Below are 18,642 nucleotides of genomic sequence, written 5' to 3'. Positions count from 1 at the left end.
GTTAGTAAATTGTACTAGCTTTTTATTTTTCTCTGTCTGCAATTAAGGGTGTTTACTTTGATCTACAGGGCACTGAATGGTTTCGGTCTTAACTGCCTCTTTCCTTGATTGAGGCCAATTTAACTGCATGAGTCAACAATTCTGGGGAACTCACTTCTCTTGTAGGTTTAACAGAGCCCATGTTTGATCTTAAGGGCATGGGACGCGGCCCACCGTTTGAACAAGCTGCTGTCTGAGGGTTGGGAATTTGCTGTAAATGGGTAGAAATCTAGGTGGAGTCTTTTTAGTTTTGTTTTGATTTTCTTCGACTCTTGTAATTTTAAAATGTTTTGTCATAGAGCAATTAGTACATCCATCCCAAGTACCTTGGGAATGGACACATTTTATATATATTTTTTAAAAAGGGTACGTTGTGTGTGCATGAATTCTGTATAATTGTGTGTAGAAATATGCTCATATATACATTTATAAATTTGTATGTGTTTTTAGTGAAGGGTGTTTTCTGTGTTTGTATATTTTGATTGCTGTCAATCAAGAAATTCAGATAATTGAGTTTATCATCTGGCATCCTTAGACTTCAGTCCTGCTGAATGCTGCATGACTGAAGCTCAGGGCTTGTCTATACTTACTGGGGGATTGATGTGTGGTGATCGATATATCTGCAGTTGATTTAGCGGGTCTAGTGAAGACCCACTAAATGGACAGCAGATCAGTCTCCCGTCAACTCCTATACTCCACCGGATCAAGAAGAGTAAGGGGAGTCGACGGGAGAGCGTCTCCCGTCAACATAGCGTAGTGTGTACCCCGCAGTAAGTAGATCTAAGCTATATCGACTTGAGTTACACTATTCATGTAACTCAAATTATGTAGCTTAGATTGACTTTTCCCTGTAGTGTAGACAAGGCCTCAGAGTTCCCACATAGTTTATAAGCTTTGCAGGAGTTCAGTTTCAGTATTAAAGAGCTTTACAGCTTGCCAAAACTGAAGCTTGAACATTCAGGGACTAGCTGCAATATACTGCTAGTTATCTAATTGGGGAAAGCCAGTAAATTGGAAGTTTACTGGACTGTGTGTGTATATATTGCGGTGTGGCTGTATGTTTCCATTTCAGCTACATGATTAAAATATCAGTTTGTCATGATGGTCTGTTGGTTTCTTACTATGATGTGTTAGTGGCTATCAGTCTTGGTAAATATGTCATGTTCAAGCTTTCAGCCTGAGGTCCAAATGTGTTGTTTCAAAATAACTCAGGTAGTCACCATCCGTAATTTGGGGGCAGATATTTGAGCTATTCAGCTCAAGTAGCAGTTAAAAAAAAAAAAAAAATCACCACAAGTCTCTTGGTGACCACTCTGGCCTGGCAGAAACAGTCCTGCTTGTTCATGGTTCAAAGGCTGTCTCAGGAGCAGGGAAGTGAGAATTGGATAGAGCATGTTGAGTTTGGACTATCCCAAGTGGTGTATGGGCCTTCAGTGATTGCAGCTGGCTGGAGCAAATTAGTGCAATCTCTAGATTGCATTAACCTACTACTTCAAGGCTAGTGCAGAGAATCAAGGAGCTATGAGTGGTGGTTAATTTCTCACTTCTCTTCTCCTGGGTTGTCTTGGTTGGGCATGTTGGGGATGGGAGTCATCCTTCTCTAGATATTCTGTAGTCTCAGGCAGAGCCAGTCTTAAATTCTTATCCTGCTCTTCTTGGGACTGACACATTTTGTCAGGAAAGCAGGCAATGAAGCAGTCAGATATTCTGCCTTCTGTCTTGTGGTGCAGCAGGACACCGTTGAGATTGAGGTGCCTTAGATTATCTTACTTTTACAATTGTTCCACTGATTTTTTTTTTTAAGTTCATGTTTGATGTTTGTAGTAATTATTACTTAAAAGAAGCCTAGGATTTTCAGCCAGTCTGTCTTCAGCTCAAAGATTCTTCTATTATTGCTCAAAAGCGCGAGAGAAGAGGCTTATTTAAATTTACCATTCCTAAAAAGGAATTAAATTTATAGAATTCAGTGTGTTATAAGATATGGTAAGAGTAAATGCTCCTCATTTACTTTAGTTTAGTTCATAGCATTCTCAGTTTGATGCAGGAACCCTTAGATTACCCTCACTGTGATATAAAATTGGTGATTTAGACCTTGGTGTGCTTGTTTTCTACTCGTATTACTGTAATCTTAGTGGTAACTATCCTAAAGTGAGACACAAAAAAATCTGGAAATTGGTTGCATCACACTTTTAGTCAAAGCTGCTGAACATTGAGACAGCATAATCTGGCACTGTCTGTGCCATGTAGTTAATTAGAGAGACCGGGTGGATGAAGTAATATCTTTTATAGGGCTAGCTTCTGCTGGTGTAAGAGAGCTTTCAAGGTTACATAGAGTTCTTCTCCAGGTCCTGAAGAAGAGCTCTGTGTAAGCTTGAAAGCTTGTCTCTTATACCATCAGAAGTTTGTACAAGAAAAGACATTATCTCACCTGCCTTGTCTCTCTAATATCTTGAGACCAGCACAGCTACAGCACTGCATAAAACTATGGACGGCTAGTGGTTTTCTAATATGTAATCAAGTAATGTACTTAACCACTTACTGCTGAACTTTTAAAAACTATTTTTAATATGGCTAATACTTCACAGCTTTCTAAATGGTAGTAATATCACAATAAAGTGTATTTTTGAAGAAAAATCACATGGTAATTGCAGTTGGATTATTACGGGTTAAATATTTTAAATCTATTTGACATTTATCCAAGGTTTCACTTTGTTGACCTTTCCTTGAAATAAAGTTACCAATAGTACTGCTTGTTATGTCACTGAATAACCATCTTAATTTCCAGCAAAATGTTATTCAAAGTGTTACTTTTTCATTAAACATTTGATGAAGTTAACTTTATAGTTAAATGCATTATCTTGGTGCTTCCAGAATCTACTGTTGTACTTTTTTCATAGTATATTATGTGTTTCCAGTATCTAGTATTGCACTTTTTTTCATAGTATGTGAAGGATCTTGTATTTACAAACCAAACCAAACCCACCTAACTGTTACATAATTTATTTTTGATAGATCAAGACAAAGCTGAGTTCTTTGCCTCTTCACTCTGATGTTTACTTAAAGCAATATTTTCTTGACATTTCACTTCCTTTACCTAGTCCATGTGAATTCAAACCGAAACCTCTCACATACTAACCAGAATAAAACAAACATGTTAATATATAGTGATATCTTATGAAAAACTCTGAAACACTGGAATCCACTCTTTAATATATATCACAGTAGTATAGATACTCTTGTGGTTTTGGAAGAACTTTATTGCATGCTTCTGCTTGTTAGATGCTTCAGTTTTTCAAGAAGTTTATCTGTTGAAATTGCACATGCATGCCATTGAGCCAAAAGCAAATTTTAAAGTTAGATGAAATACCGCTTGAATTATGTGAAATTAGTTTTTCAAATGTGAAAATAAATAAAACCCCAACTTTTAGATAATTCAGTTACATTTTAAAACGTCAGATTTGCCATAGACTCTACTCCAATGAGGGTAGTGTGTGACATGGTTTAATGTATATTACAGACTATGTGTACTTGTATATGTATACATTACATGTACTAAATTATATTAAAAGAATGTCTTGAGGGCATGATTAACTTAGGAAATGCCAGAATTAAGGTTGCTTGGGCAACCTTAATTTGGACCCCTTGTGTGTACACATTATGGTATAGTCTTTAGATACATGCTCACATACTAATTTCTTTCTACAGGACCTCTTCATACAGTGAACAGAATGACCAGTGCTCGCTCACTTATTGAGCAGCTATTTGATATTTAATTTTATCCTCATTGTTCAATGTGTGGCCACAAGCCTTATTACTCCACACTATTCAAACCATGTTAGGAATACATAATAATCATACAATCATAAATTTGTAGGACTAGAAGAGCCCTCGAGAGGTCATTTAGTCCAACCACCTGCACTCATGGCAGGACTCAGTATTATCTAGACTATCCCTGAGAGGTTATTGTCTAACCTGCTTTTAAAAACCTTCAATGATGGAGATTTCCCAACCTCCTTGGGTAATTTATTCCAGTGATTAACCACCTTGACAGAAGCTTTTTGTAATGTCCAACCTAACCCATGCTTGCTGCAATTTAAGCCCATTGCTTCTTGTTTTATCCTCAGAAGTTAAAAACAATTTTTCACCCTTCTCCTTGTAACAACCTTTTATGTACTTGAAAACTGTTATGATGTCCCTTCTGTCTTCTCTTCTCCAGACTAAACAAATCAGTTTTTCCAATCTTCCCTCATAGGTCAAGTATTCTAGACCTTTAATTATTTTTGTTGCTCTTGTCTGGACTTTCTCCAATTTCTCCACCTCTTTCCTGAAATGTGGCACCCAGAACAGAAAATAATACTCCAGTTGAGGCCTAATCAGTGCGAGAAGAGTGGAAGAATTACACTTCTGCTAATACACCCAGAATGATGATTGCTGCATTTTTTTTTTCCTTTTTTTGAAATCTTATCCTAAAACAAAAGGTGACCATAATCAGCCATAAGGACTATTCTGGTCTATTCCTGCCTTGAAATCAAAAAGGGTGGCTGTCAGGATGAAATCAAATCATACATTAATACATTTAATACATAATACATTATTATAACAGTCAATCATTATAACCTCTAATACAAATATAAAATCTTCCTTCTCCTCCCTCCCCCTTTCTAGTCTCTTTGCCCTGCTACCCAGTTTGCCCACCCTCCTTCCCTCATGTTCCTTTTCCCAGTTTCCTCTTCCCTGGCTACTACACCCTCTGGACTGTTAAATTTGTGATGATGATGTGAAGATAAAACCTGATGTAATGATAGAAGCTGTATGAGAAGAAAGGGAGAAGAGTGAAAAATATTACCAGAATTGAGTGTTAGGACAGGGAGAGTTTTAGATGCAAAAGAGATTTGGGGATACAGAAGTGTTAAGTTTTTGATGTATTGAGTTTGAGCATATGGCAAGACATCCAGGATATGGGAAATAGGAGACTGAACAGAAAGGGAATGGTCCAGTAGAGAATAATATCTGAGTCACTGGGGTAGAGATGTTAGTTAAAGCTATGACAATGGGTATACTTGTGATAGAAGAAGAAGAGGTAATCTTCTCTGACACACCAACATAGTGAGATGAATGGGTTATGATGATCATGAAAAACTACCAAAGTGTGACAAAAGGAAGAGGTTGGGAGAAATAGCAGGAGAGTCAAGTGTACAGGGGTTCTGAAATCTGAGGAGAGAACTGATACAAAAAGGTGCAAATGACCTTGATACAGATAAGACGGATTGTCAGGGGCTAGGCTGTAATAGAAGCCTGGAAATTGTCAGGAAGAGTTGATTAGTATTCTTGATGAGGGCTGGTTTAGTTGAGTGGAGGAAAGAGAATTCAGATATACACAATGGAACTTATGAATATTTGCACACATGAAAGAGTGAATGAAATAGTATTCAGGTCAATGAGATTATGCTCCATTCAAGAAGCTCAAAGGAGGGAAGGGATATGGGCAGTGGACTGTAAACACATATTCTGACTACTTCTTCTCTTTTGAGGTCAATGATAAAACTCATTGATTTCAGTGGGAGAAGGATGAGGCCCTACATTTGAATGTCTTTGGTTACAAAGAATACCTGGTGAAAAATAACACGTGATATACAAGCGAAATTTCATACAGAATTATTTTAAAAGTTTCACGTAATGCAGCTACAAGGCATTTTAATATATCTTATCACATTTTTGGAGAGAGTATCTCAACAAAAATTATAGTCCTGGGAATCTTTAAAATAATAAAATAAAATATATCAAGTGTAAATGTGTTCTTGAAATTATGTCCTTTACAAGAAACATTTATAAAATAACTTGTTAGATTTGAAACATTCCATTGTAAATATGTCAATATAATAAACCACCAAAGTGCATAGTTTTATTATATAACCGCTTCCCCACAAAGCATGTCTCTAGGTAGTTGATAATTTGATGAAAAGAAAAGGAGTACTTGTGGCACCTTAGAGACTAACAAATTTATTAGAGCATAAATGATGGACATTATTTCTGAATTTCAAATTTAGGAAATGTGACCAAGCATATAATTTTCTGTTTTAGTGTTGATATGGTGATATTTTAATATTTTGTGCCAAATGAATACTTTGCAGTATAATAGAATAGCCTATAATGTATGGTATATAAAATTTCTTTAGCTGTAAGACAGAATGTTAATTATTTAGGGCCAAATTCTTCTCCACCTTACAACTCGTGTAGTCCCATGGACTTTAGTAAGGTTCCATGTTTATAAATCAAGGCAAAAAATCTGTTATGTGAGAAAATTACTGCATCTTTGAATAATATTTTGGTCTTCAAGAATTATCAAATTAACTTATTTTTGACCTTGTAAAGCACAAGAGCAATGTAGAATTAGAATCATTTTTTCACACTTTTAATTTGAATTATTTTTTGTTTGAACACACTGTTTCCATTTTGTGAGCTTTCCTATGCATGTGCAAAATGTTTCTCCTCAGGCCCCCTTGTATTTCCTGGTCCTATTTTTATGAATCATCGAGAGCAGGCTCTAGCCAGAATCAGACCCCATCCAGCACAGCTAAAGCATAAGCGGGACAAGCACAAAGGTATTTGGTCTTCCTTATTGACTAGGAGGGACATATGCCCATCCTCCGAGTCATTTCTTCCATCCACTGAATCTTTGTTTTCAGAGAAATGCACAAAAATTATTCTGCTCTTTTCTTATTATTAGTCTTCTGTAACCTGAGGAGAAAAATCACATTTTATATGTTTGTTTAATTTAAAAGTATGGATGTTTGACACCTTACATCATCTTTGGTTTTTTCTTTTTTCTTTGATAAAGTATGTTGTTTTATTTTTCTGTCTTTTCTAATTTGTTTAAATAAAACTAAAGAAATTTACACAACTTTCTAATTTTTTCATTGGGACAAGTAATTCAAGTCTGGCATATGCATTGTAATTTAATGTATTTAATTTTATGATCTTGTACAATGCGTATGTGTTGCAGTTGCTAAAATGTTTATATTGCAGATTCATTAATTCAAGGCTTCTCTTTGATTTTCTGTAGGTTTACCATCTAGAAGTAAGCCTTTTTTGATACTTCTGGTTTACAAATGTTAATTACTCAGTAAAAATTACATTTAGATAACAGAAGACTTATGTCAAAAGTATCGACACGTATGCTTTCAAAGCTTGCTGCAAGTAGTTGGTTTCCATCAACTTTTGGTAATAAAGCAGTGGTCATTGTAATCCTAAAATGGATGGGGCAATTTCCTCGCTCACTTTGTGAATTTTGTCTTTCTTTTCAGTACTAGTTTCTGTCAAACAAAGATCTATGGCTTTTTAAAATCTTCATGGTAAAACAGTATCTACAGATGTTTACTGACCTTTTGTAGTAGTAGTAGCAGTAGCAGAATGCTCTGATGCCATTGTGGCCAGTAACAGTGGCAAGACTAACAAATTAAAGGATAGTAACTGTACTCTCACTCTTTCCATGGAGCTTTCCCAACCAGCTTTCTTCACTTCACCAGCTGGTGTAATGACCAGGAGCTTGCTGCCTGTTCTTCTGTTTCGTTAGCTTCCTGCATGTATTATGCAAGCTCCTTCCCTCATTTCTATGTGCAAATATAACTTCATTGCCAGTCTGTTTTACAGTATCCTAAAATGACACCCTAATTTATAGAAAAGGTATTTTAGTTAATTTCCAGAAGTTTACAAAGATATTGTATTTATTTTGTCACCTCTAAGTCTGTATATGTTACTAGTGCAACCTGTCTTTACATGGAAAGCAGTAGTGCTAATTTTTTTAAAAAAAATCCACTAAAATAGATTCTGAAAAATGTATCTTAAACAAATTTCAATGGGTTTTGTGACAAAGGGTTTACTAGCACTTGTTTGGGATGAAATGCATTTATGGTTTTGTAAAACAGAAGTAACATGGCCAATTCAAACTCGTAAAAAATTTCTCTCACACACATACACACCATTGTGTTGGTATAAAAAGGAGCAGATAGTGGAATGGCTAATTTATTTGTAAATTGACAGCACTATATGCGCGACCGTTGTAGTTTTCTTAAAGAAGTGGAGGTGCAGTACAATTTTCATGCAACAAGTCTGTGTATTTAACACCCATATACATTATATTAGTTCCTGTTTTGCTGAGTTAAATTAATTTGTTCATTCTGCAGAAGTTATTAACTAGGTTAATAGTTTTTTCCCAGTTCAGAACCATGTCCATTAGCAGATTCTGTTTGCAAATAAAATTTGTGTATAATATCTCAAAATCTGCTTTATTACCAGTATATGCATTTTTGACCTCTTTAATCTGCTGTACTGCAGGTTGTTCTTGCTGTTATCTTATTCAATATGTTTTCGTTTTCCACCCTTGCTCATTGTTCATTATTCTTAAATTTGCTTCTTGAAAAGAATCGGAATATAACTATGAATTATGTTTGTAGACGGAAGTGGAGAAAGGGGTGAGAAGGATGCCAGCAAAATCACAACCTATCCTCCAGGGGCTGTCCATTTTGACTGTGAACTCCGGGCAGTACAAGTCAGTTGTGGATTTCACCATTCAGGTACAAAGCTACAGCTTTTATCTAATGTGTGCACTTGTTGAAAAAATTGTGATCATGTGCCCTTCCACTCATATAACTACCATGAACTGCCTTCTTTAAGGAAAGGTGGTGGTAATCCTTACCCAAGTAAGTTTCAAATCATTGGTATTTTTGGGGTACTGTAGAACCTCAGAGTTATGAATACTTCGGGAATGGAGGTTGGTTGTAATTCTTAAATGTCCGTAACTCTGAACAAAACATTATGGTGGTTCTTTCAAAAGTTTACAACTGAACATTGACTTCATATGGATTTGGAACTTTACTATGCAGAAGAAAAATGCTGCTTTTTATTTATTTATTTATAGTACTTTATATTTAATAAAGTATTGTACTGTATTTTTTCCATCTCTGCTGCTGTCACTTGATTGTGTACTTCTGTTCCAAATGAGGGAGTGTTGACTGGTCAGTTAGTAACTCCGGTATTCGTATCTCTGAGGTTCTACTGTAATTCCAGTCTTCAGCATTCTATTGGATATCTTGATTAGCTATCTCTGTGGGGGGTGCAAACGAGTGATTAGGTTGGATTAACATCTGCAGGCAACTTCAGTCCTCTTCACCACTAAAGGAGGGTTAAGAAACCATACAGTGGTTAAGAAACCATCCTCTAGTGCTACTGCACTCCACTCTTCCTGCCAGTTGCCACTCTGAACTGTGCCAGTTGCACAATTCTGAACTGTGCAGGGGATGGGTATCCCATGTGGCCCACATAAATTTTTAACCCCAGTGTGGTGGAACTGCATCTGCTATGCATCCATGGGCCCTCAATTCCAAAAAGAGTAGGTTCAAAATTTGACCACAAGGCAATATTTATTGTTATAATAATTTTAGTGAGTTTTTGGGTTAAGTGTAATTTGGAGTGCCATTGGAACAAATTATAATCCATCATTATAATTGATTGGAGGCTCCCAAATTATCTCTAGCATGGAAAAAATTGTTTTAAAGTACAGTTATGATCACAAAAGTGACTGTGCAAAAATATTATCCTCGTTTTAGTCAAGAAAATTGTTTCATGCTGGCAATATGATTTGGCAGGTACTGTATTGTGTGTTGTACAGTACTAAAGAACTCTTGTAAAGAAACGTAAACACACAGAAACAAGACATATGAGGAATAGATGAATGGGAAATTAGTGGCTTTGAAAAGTGGATTTTAATGGTGGGATAATAATAATTTTCCGCCAAAAGATGAAAATCAGTCTGCACAGGTTCTTAGTAGGCAAACAAATGTAATAAATGCTTGTGGCAGTCACTTAACTGGTAATTTAATCCAGCAGTTACTTTTACTAATTTTGCTCTGATTGCTATTTTTTGTTTTGTTCGAATGAAAATTTGATGATTTTTGTAATTAAACCATTGAACAAAATATGTTTGAGACAGATAGTTCTGTAATCTGTTTAAATTAACAGATGAAAAATGTAATTAATGTTAAACATTGCAATAGCTTTTCTCTTACCAGGGAAAGGCTTCAGTGGGACTACTCTCAGGTTTTAAATTAATTGTATGCAAGTCTCTGCAGGATCAAGAACTTAATAAATTAAAGCCAAAGAGGGTAAAATTATTACCTTATACAAATATTTTTAGTAATATAAACTACACATCAAACCCAGGCATGTGTGAGGTCCTTCAAATTGTCAGGAAAAAAATATTCTGAAAACAAAACATTTTATTTTTAGTGGTTTTGATGGAGAATGGTGATGTTTACACATTTGGATATGGGCAGCATGGGCAGCTGGGACATGGAGACGTTAATTCCAGGTATGTTGTAAATAAGTTAAAGAACACATTTGTACTATTGAATTTCATACCATATCTATGAATTGGATTACATATAATGGATATATTCTCCCTGCTTAGATGTGTTAGGGCGAATATTCAGGAGAGACATAAATAGGGCAGGACTTCCTTAAGCTCTGCTACAAATTTTAGAAAATGTCTCCTGAGCATATGCAAAATCAATGTCAGTTGTTTTCAACTTTATTTTCTTCCAGAATAAGCTAAAAGCATTTAGTCTTCAAAGAACTGTTCACATGAAGGTCTAAATGTTGTGTTGCTGTGTCTTTATTTTTTTTATTTTATTTTTTTTAAATGGTCACAGGAATTTTAATCTGTGGAAAAGTGGTTCCCTCTATTACCAGTTGCTCAAAAAAAAAAAATAGCAGGAAGGGAGTTTGCTCAGACTTTTTAAGAACAAACAGTGCCTGCCTTCTAGCAGATAGCAACCAGGGAAAATTTCAGTCCCCAAAGTATTTCAGAAACTTTAGTTTAAAAAAACTATCATACAATTCAAAGTGTGTAACTTTTTTCTTTGGTTTGAAAATTTGTATACATTGTCTGGGCCCAAAGAGGAAATGTTTTTGAAAGTTATTGCAGACTCACTTCATGCATTGTGGTTTTCCAGACATATTAAGACTGCAGTGGATATCCTGGTGATGTCAAGGAATTATGACGTGATTGGAATAACAGAGACTTGGTGGGATAACTCACATGACTGGAGTACAGTCATGGATGGTTATAAACTGTTCAGGAAGGACAGGCAGGGCAGAAAAGGTGGGGGAGTAGCACTGTATGTAAGGGAGCAGTATGACTGCTCAGAGCTCCGGTACGAAACTGTGGAAAAACCTGAGTGTCTCTGGATTAAGTTTAGAAGTGTGTGCAACAAGAGTGATGTCATGGTGGGAGTCTGCTATAGACCACCGGACCAGGGGGATGAGGTGGATGAGGCTTTCTTCCGGCAACTCACGGAAGCTACTAGATCGCATGCCCTGATTCTCATGGGTGACTTTAATTTTCCTGATATCTGCTGGGAGAGCAATACAGCGGTGCATAGACAATCCAGGAAGTTTTTGGAAAGCGTAGGGGACAATTTCCTGGTGCAAGTGCTAGGGGAGCCAACTAGGGGGAGCGCTTTTCTTGACCTGCTGCTCACAAACCGGGTAGAATTAGTGGGGGAAGCAAAAGTGGATGGGAATCTGGGAGGCAGTGACCATGAGTTGGTTGAGTTCAGGATCCTGACGCAGGGAAGAAAGGTAAGCAGCAGGATACGGACCCTGGACTTCAGGAAAGCAGACTTTGACTCCCTCAGGGAACAGATGGCCAGGATCCCCTGGGGGACTAACATGAAAGGGAAGGGAGTCCAGGAGAGCTGGCTGTATTTCAAGGAATCCCTGTTGAGGTTACAGGGACAAACCATCCCGATGAGTCGAAAGAATAGTAAATATGGCAGGCGACCAGCTTGGCTTAATGGTGAAATCCTAGCGGATCTTAAACATAAAAAAGAAGCTTACAAGAAGTGGAAGGTTGGACATATGACCAGGGAAGAGTATAAAAATATTGCTCGGGCATGTAGGAAAGATATCAGGAGGGCCAAATCGCACCTGGAGCTGCAGCTAGCAAGAGATGTCAAGAGTAACAAGAAGGGTTTCTTCAGGTATGTTGGCAACAAGAAGAAAGCCAAGGAAAGTGTGGGCCCCTTACTGAATGAGGGAGGCAAGCTAGTGACAGAGGATGTGGAAAAAGCTAATGTACTCAATGCTTTTTTTGCCTCTGTTTTCACTAACAAGGTCAGCTCCCAGACTGCTGTGCTGGGCATCACAAAATGGGGAAGAGATGGCCAGCCCTCTGTAGAGATAGAGGTGGTTAGGGACTATTTAGAAAAGCTGGACGTGCACAAGTCCATGGGGCCGGACGAATTGCATCCGAGAGTGCTGAGGGAATTGGCGGCTGTGATTGCAGAGCCCTTGGCCATTATCTTTGAAAACTCGTGGCGAACGGGGGAAGTCCCGGATGACTGGAAAAAGGCTAATGTAGTGCCCATCTTTAAAAAAGGGAAGAAGGAGGATCCTGGGAACTACAGGCCGGTCAGCCTCACCTCAGTCCCTGGAAAAATCATGGAGCAGGTCCTCAAAGAATCAATCCTGAAGCACTTAGAGGAGAGGAAAGTGATCAGGAACAGTCAGCATGGATTCACCAAGGGAAGGTCATGCCTGACTAATCTAATCGCCTTTTATGATGAGATTACTGGTTCTGTGGATGAAGGGAAAGCAGTGGATGTATTGTTTCTTGACTTTAGCAAAGCTTTTGACACGGTCTCCCACAGCATTCTTGTCAGCAAGTTAAGGAAGTATGGGCTGGATGAATGCACTATAAGGTGGGTAGAAAGCTGGCTAGATTGTCGGGCTCAACGGGTAGTGATCAATGGCTCCATGTCTAGTTGGCAGCCGGTGTCAAGTGGAGTGCCCCAGGGGTCGGTCCTGGGGCCCGTTTTGTTCAATATCTTCATAAATGATCTGGAGGATGGTGTGGATTGCACTCTCAGCAAATTTGCGGATGATACTAAACTGGGAGGAGTGGTAGATACGCTGGAGGGGAGGGATAGGATACAGAAGGACCTAGACAAATTGGAAGATTGGGCCAAAAGAAATCTAATGAGGTTCAATAAGGATAAGTGCAGGGTCCTGCACTTAGGATGGAAGAATCCAATGCACCGCTACAGACTAGGGACCGAATGGCTCGGCAGCAGTTCTGCGGAAAAGGACCTAGGGGTGACAGTGGACGAGAAGCTGGATATGAGTCAGCAGTGTGCCCTTGTTGCCAAGAAGGCCAATGGCATTTTGGGATGTATAAGTAGGGGCATAGCGAGCAGATCGAGGGACGTGATCGTTCCCCTCTATTCGACACTGGTGAGGCCTCATCTGGAGTACTGTGTCCAGTTTTGGGCCCCACACTACAAGAAGGATGTGGATAAATTGGAAAGAGTACAGCGAAGGGCAACAAAAATGATTAGGGGTCTAGAGCACATGACTTAGGAGGAGAGGCTGAGGGAGCTGGGATTGTTTAGTCTGCAGAAGAGAAGAATGAGGGGGGATTTGATAGCTGCTTTCAACTACCTGAAAGGGGGTTTCAAAGAGGATGGCTCTAGACTGTTCTCAATGGTAGCAGATGACAGAACGAGGAGTAATGGTCTCAAGTTGCAATGGGGGAGGTTTAGATTGGATATTAGGAAAAACTTTTTCACTAAGAGGGTGGTGAAACACTGGAATGCGTTACCTAGGGAGGTGGTAGAATCTCCTTCCTTAGAGGTTTTTAAGGTCAGGCTTGACAAAGCCCTGGCTAGGATGATTTAACTGGGACTTGGTCCTGCTTTGAGCAGGGGGTTGGACTAGATGACCTTCTGGGGTCCCTTCCAACCCTGAGATTCTATGATTCTATGATAAAGATTTCAGTGCCAAAAAATCTGCCAACCTTGTGAGTTCCACAAGGTAAAAATATATGTGCTGAAATCCTTATGTCCTTAAGAACTTCAGTAAAGAAACTTCTACATATTATTATGTTTCTTACAATAGTTCCTAAAGACCAACCAAGAATGAGGTCCCATTGTGCTAGGCACTGTACAAACACAGAGTAGTAGATGATGGTCCTTGCCCTGAAGAGCATACTATCAAAATAGGCAAGATAGACACAGCATGGGGGAAGAAATATAACACACAAACAAAGTGAACAATGTGATGGCAGCAAACGTTATGCTTCATGGTTTGCGGTTTTTTGGATAGGCATATGAGATGATAAGCTAAATGTAAAACATTTGAAGGGAAGCTAGGTGAGGGGGACAGGACAGGAGAGGAAGAGGGTAAGAAGAGTATGTATGGTTGTGGAAGCACATATTAAAATCAGAGATAATTGAGACTACATCCTTGAAGTTCTTTGCCAGTATACAGTAACTCCTCGGTTAACATAGTTATGTTCCTGAAAAATGCTACTTTAAGTGAAACGATGTTAAGCGAATCCAATTTCCCCATAAGAATTAATGTAAATGGGGGGGTTAGGTTCCAGGGAATTTTTTTTGTCAGACTAATATATATAATTACACACACACACACACACACACACACACACACACACACACACACACACACACACACACACACACACTATAAATTTTAAATAAGCTATTTAATACTGTATACACCAAGGATGATTGTGAAGCTTGGTTGAGGTGGTAAGTCAGAGGGTGAGATATTTTCAGGGAATGCCTTACTGTTAAATGATGAATTAGCACTTGGCTGAACCCTCAAGAGTTAACGCATTGTTGTTAATGTAGCCTCACACTCTACAAGGCAGCACGAATGGAGGGAGGGGAGACAGCATGGCAGAGAGAGACTGACACACACACCACGTGTGAGAGAGAGATGTGCATTGCCTCTTTAAGTATGGTGACCCCACTCTACGTTTTTTTTAAGTAGATCAGCAAGTTGAGACAGATTTCAGAGTAGCATTCTGTATCTGCGAAAAGAAAAGGAGTACTTGTGGCACCTTAGATACTAACACATTTATTTGAGCATAAGCTTTCCAGAGCTACAGCTCACTTCATCGGATGTATGCAGTGGAAAATACAGTTGAGACAGCAGCTCCTGCCAGGAAGCTCCCTTCCTCCTGAGCCCTGTTGTGTCTCCCCCCTGCTCTTTGGAGATGGGGTGCAGGAGTGGGGGAGATGGGAACACCCTGACATTAGCACCCCTGTTCCCCGCTCTCCCTTGCACAGCAAGCAGGAGGCTCCTGGGAGCAGCTCCAAGGCAGAGGGCAGGAGCAGCACCCAACAGTGGGGGGTGGGATGGCTGAGCTGCCCGGCAATTGATAGCCTGCTGGGCAGCTGCCACACAGGGAACTTAGGGACCAGGGAGTTGATGGGGGGGCTGCCAGTGCACCCTGGTTCCAAGCCCCCCCAGCTAGCTCCAACGGGCTGCTCTTCCTGCAAGCAATGGACAAAGCAGGCGGCTGCCAAACAATGTTATAAGGGAGCATTGTGCAACTTTAAACAACCATGTTCCCTAATTGATCAGCAACATAATAACAAAACAGCATTAACCGGGATGACTTTAAGTGAGGAGTTACTGTATTATACCAGTGCTCCTAATGTGGATGATGCTTATGCTGGCAAAACTAGGCTTTTGCTGGTATAGCTTATTCCAGTCCTCCTGAGCCAAATAAGATTAAGCAGCAAAAGTGAAGTAATATAAGTTATCATTTTAAACAAAAGTCTGGAAATAAAGTCAAAGGACTTGTCTACATGTAAAAGTCTTGTGGCACCCCTACACACTTCTCCCCAGTGTGATCACAGTTATACCAACATAAAGGCAGTTATAACAGTGCAGTTTATACCAGTTCCAGAACTGAAATAAGCTATACCAGCATTATACCAGCATAACTTAGTCTAAATTAGGGCTCAACAAAAAAAGTCACATCTCTGACAGTTATCAGTAACATTTTTAAGTGTAGACCAGCCCAAAGCTCTCATAGTAATGCCAAATCTGCCATACTGTCAATGTGTAAGTATATAATATTCTATTCCTCCTTCAATATTTAAGTGCCTGGTGCTGAAAGGTGCAGAGAACCTCAGGATCGAGCCCTAAATGTGTAATTTAATATATTTAGTTTTTGTTGTATGTATACCATAAAATATACAGGATTGTGAAGAGATAATGTTCCTATAAGCTCCTAACTTACTTTTCCCTTGTTTTCAGTGTTTCAAATTCTAGCCTTAACATCACATTAACTCACTAAATGCTTTATATTTATATAATAAAACTAAATTTCCCTCATTTTTGTTTTGGATTATCATCAGAATATCTGGTGTTTTACTACTTTAACTATTTTAGAATGATAATCTTTGTGCAGAGGGAACCATGTCTGTCCAAATGAGCATATTGCTGACCAATAAGAACTGAGTTTTCTACAGCAGCTTAAATAATATAACGTGCCAATGTACATTTCACTTGTACATTACTGCTTTTACCCTTGGCTCCAGATTTTCTTTCCTTCATTGTATATCTTTGTGTATCTTTATTTTTCCTGTCGTATTCAGTGTCCTTCCTTACCTTGTATTCTCTTTATCTCTTCTTCTCTCATTTTTTCATGCCTAATCTATCCATTGTCCTTCCCTCTAGTCATCAGGGATTTTCTACACATGGGTTTCAAAGTAGCAGCCGTGTTAGTCTATATCTGCAAATAGAACAGGAGTACTTGTGGCACCTTAGAGACTAACAAATTTATTAGAGCATAGCTTTCCTGGACTACAGCCCACTTCATCGGAGGCATAGAATGGAACATATAGTAACCCACCCCCCCATACACACATACACAAGTTGGAAGTTACTGTACAAATTGTGGGAGGATAATTAGTTAAGATGAGCTGTTATCAGCAGGAGAAAAAGCTTTTGTAGTGATAATTAAGATGGCCCATTTAGACAGTTGACAAGAAGGTGTGAGAATACTTAATATGGGGTTATTCAGAAATAGCTGTCCACTTTAAATTTAGACCCTACCTTAATCTGAAATTTGCAAGTGTAGGCAAGCACTTAGGCCATGATCCAAAGCCCATTGAAATCAGTGTTGACTTGTCAGGCCTTTAACTTGCTCACCTCAATGTTTTGGGTTTTTTTTCTTTCTCACTTCTCAATCTCACTGCTTCTTTTCTCATCTATCACTTCAGGGTTCCCCCCACTCACCACTACTGTCTTCTCCCTCAGATAGGTTTCAGAGTAGCAGCTGTGTTAGTCTGTATTCGCAAAAAGAAAAGGAGTACTTGTGGCACCTTGTTAGTCTCTAAAGTGCCCCAAGTACTACTTCCCTTAAATACACTCACTACTTCCACTCCAGTTGCCGAGAGACAGGTAGAGCGACTTTGTGGTGTTTTCCTTACACATCTGTATTTGGGAGGCACACAGACTTTTCAGGTCTTCTGGTGAGATTATTCTTTCTAGTATCTATGGACTTTTGGGGAAAGAGGGATGGTCTAATGCCTTTCTCTCCATTTGAGAGATGCAGAACCAGGATCTTCTCTCCCCCTCTGCCCCTCCCTAGACAACTGGGGTAGAGTGTCATTCAGTAGTATTGCCTGCCATGCTTGGGACTGGAATACTAGCCAAATGTTCAGTTGCATGGTAATACAAATAGTATTCCAGATAGTGTCTAACAAATGACAATAACAGTAATACTTTGTGATCAACTGCACAGTTACTAACATTAATATTGCATGTGTTAAATGTTGCATGAAGATGCACTGATACTGGTATGGTTTTATTTTGACATAGGGGGTGTCCCACTCTGGTGCAGGCATTACCAGGTCCTAGCATACAAGTTACTGCGGGAAGCAACCATACAGCCATTCTCTTAATGGATGGACAGGTCTTCACATTTGGAAGTTTCTCTGTAAGGAAACATTTCTTTTGACTTTTGGAAATAGTTTTTTATCTACATATTGTACACTTAGAGTTACACTAAATAGTTTTTAGAAAGATTTTTCACAGTTGCACACATTTGCATATCCCTAACTTATGCCTGTGTACATTAAGTGTTTGTATGTCTTTATTTTAAATCTGGTTAGAAAAGCATGACTTTGAAAATCTCGTGCTGTTCCTTATTTTTTAGTAAGTGGGTCCCATATCAAATTTACATGGTTTACAAGGGGAACTATTTTTTTTCCTTCTAATTGGCATTAATGTCAAAACTATCTTCTAACTAATGTGGTGGGATTTCATGGCATCTGTAGAATATTTCTTCTACATGAGAAGATAATGCAGTGAGAAGGTGGTTAATATTGTTCAGAGCACTCCTGGCTCACATCAGAGCTTCTGCTTGGGCTGCACGGGAAGTTGTGGGAGGCAGCTAGGGAGGCAGTACGTTCAGGTTCCTTACAACAATGGTAGGGCTGATTCAAACACTTAAGGTTAAAAATTGTAGGATGTAGCTCACATTCATAACTTTGCTAGACACTAAAAATCATCAGCTGAATAGAGGCTCTGGATTTAGGGCTCATTACAACAATCTGCAGCCCACTAACAACAAGCTCCCCTCTCCCCAGCTGCTTCCTCTCCTCTTCGTTCTCTCCCTATGACTGGTGTGGTGTTAACAAGCCACTTCACCTTGAATAGTCCCTTGAAATATTTAATTACTTACGCTAAACAATCTGTTCCAACCTTGCATTTAGCAACCATATT

At 38.8% G+C, this 18,642-nt stretch overlaps 1 protein-coding gene across 26 annotated transcripts in view; it reads left to right on the top strand.

Moving 5' to 3' along the window:
- MYCBP2 (MYC binding protein 2) overlaps positions 1–18,642 on the top strand; it is a 444,438-nt gene that overhangs the window by 142,423 nt on the left and 283,373 nt on the right. For 22 of the 26 annotated variants that reach the window (XM_043504641.1, XM_038370594.2, XM_043504635.1 and 19 more), the window contains exons 18-21: positions 6,534–6,641; positions 8,493–8,612; positions 10,324–10,405; positions 17,737–17,854. In XM_043504641.1, the coding sequence (XP_043360576.1) occupies positions 6,534–6,641; positions 8,493–8,612; positions 10,324–10,405; positions 17,737–17,854 (428 nt within the window). The remainder of the gene's footprint in view (positions 1–6,533; positions 6,642–8,492; positions 8,613–10,323; positions 10,406–17,736; positions 17,855–18,642) is intronic. The other 4 variants (XM_038370114.2, XM_043504638.1, XM_043504632.1 and 1 more) reach the window with 1 other exon arrangement.

This window comes from Dermochelys coriacea, chromosome 1, assembly GCF_009764565.3.
Source record: "Dermochelys coriacea isolate rDerCor1 chromosome 1, rDerCor1.pri.v4, whole genome shotgun sequence".
In the NCBI taxonomy this organism is placed as follows: Eukaryota; Metazoa; Chordata; order Testudines; family Dermochelyidae; genus Dermochelys; species Dermochelys coriacea.
Note: the sequence above shows the minus strand (reverse complement) of the source record. Positions and strands in the feature narration are given on the sequence as shown.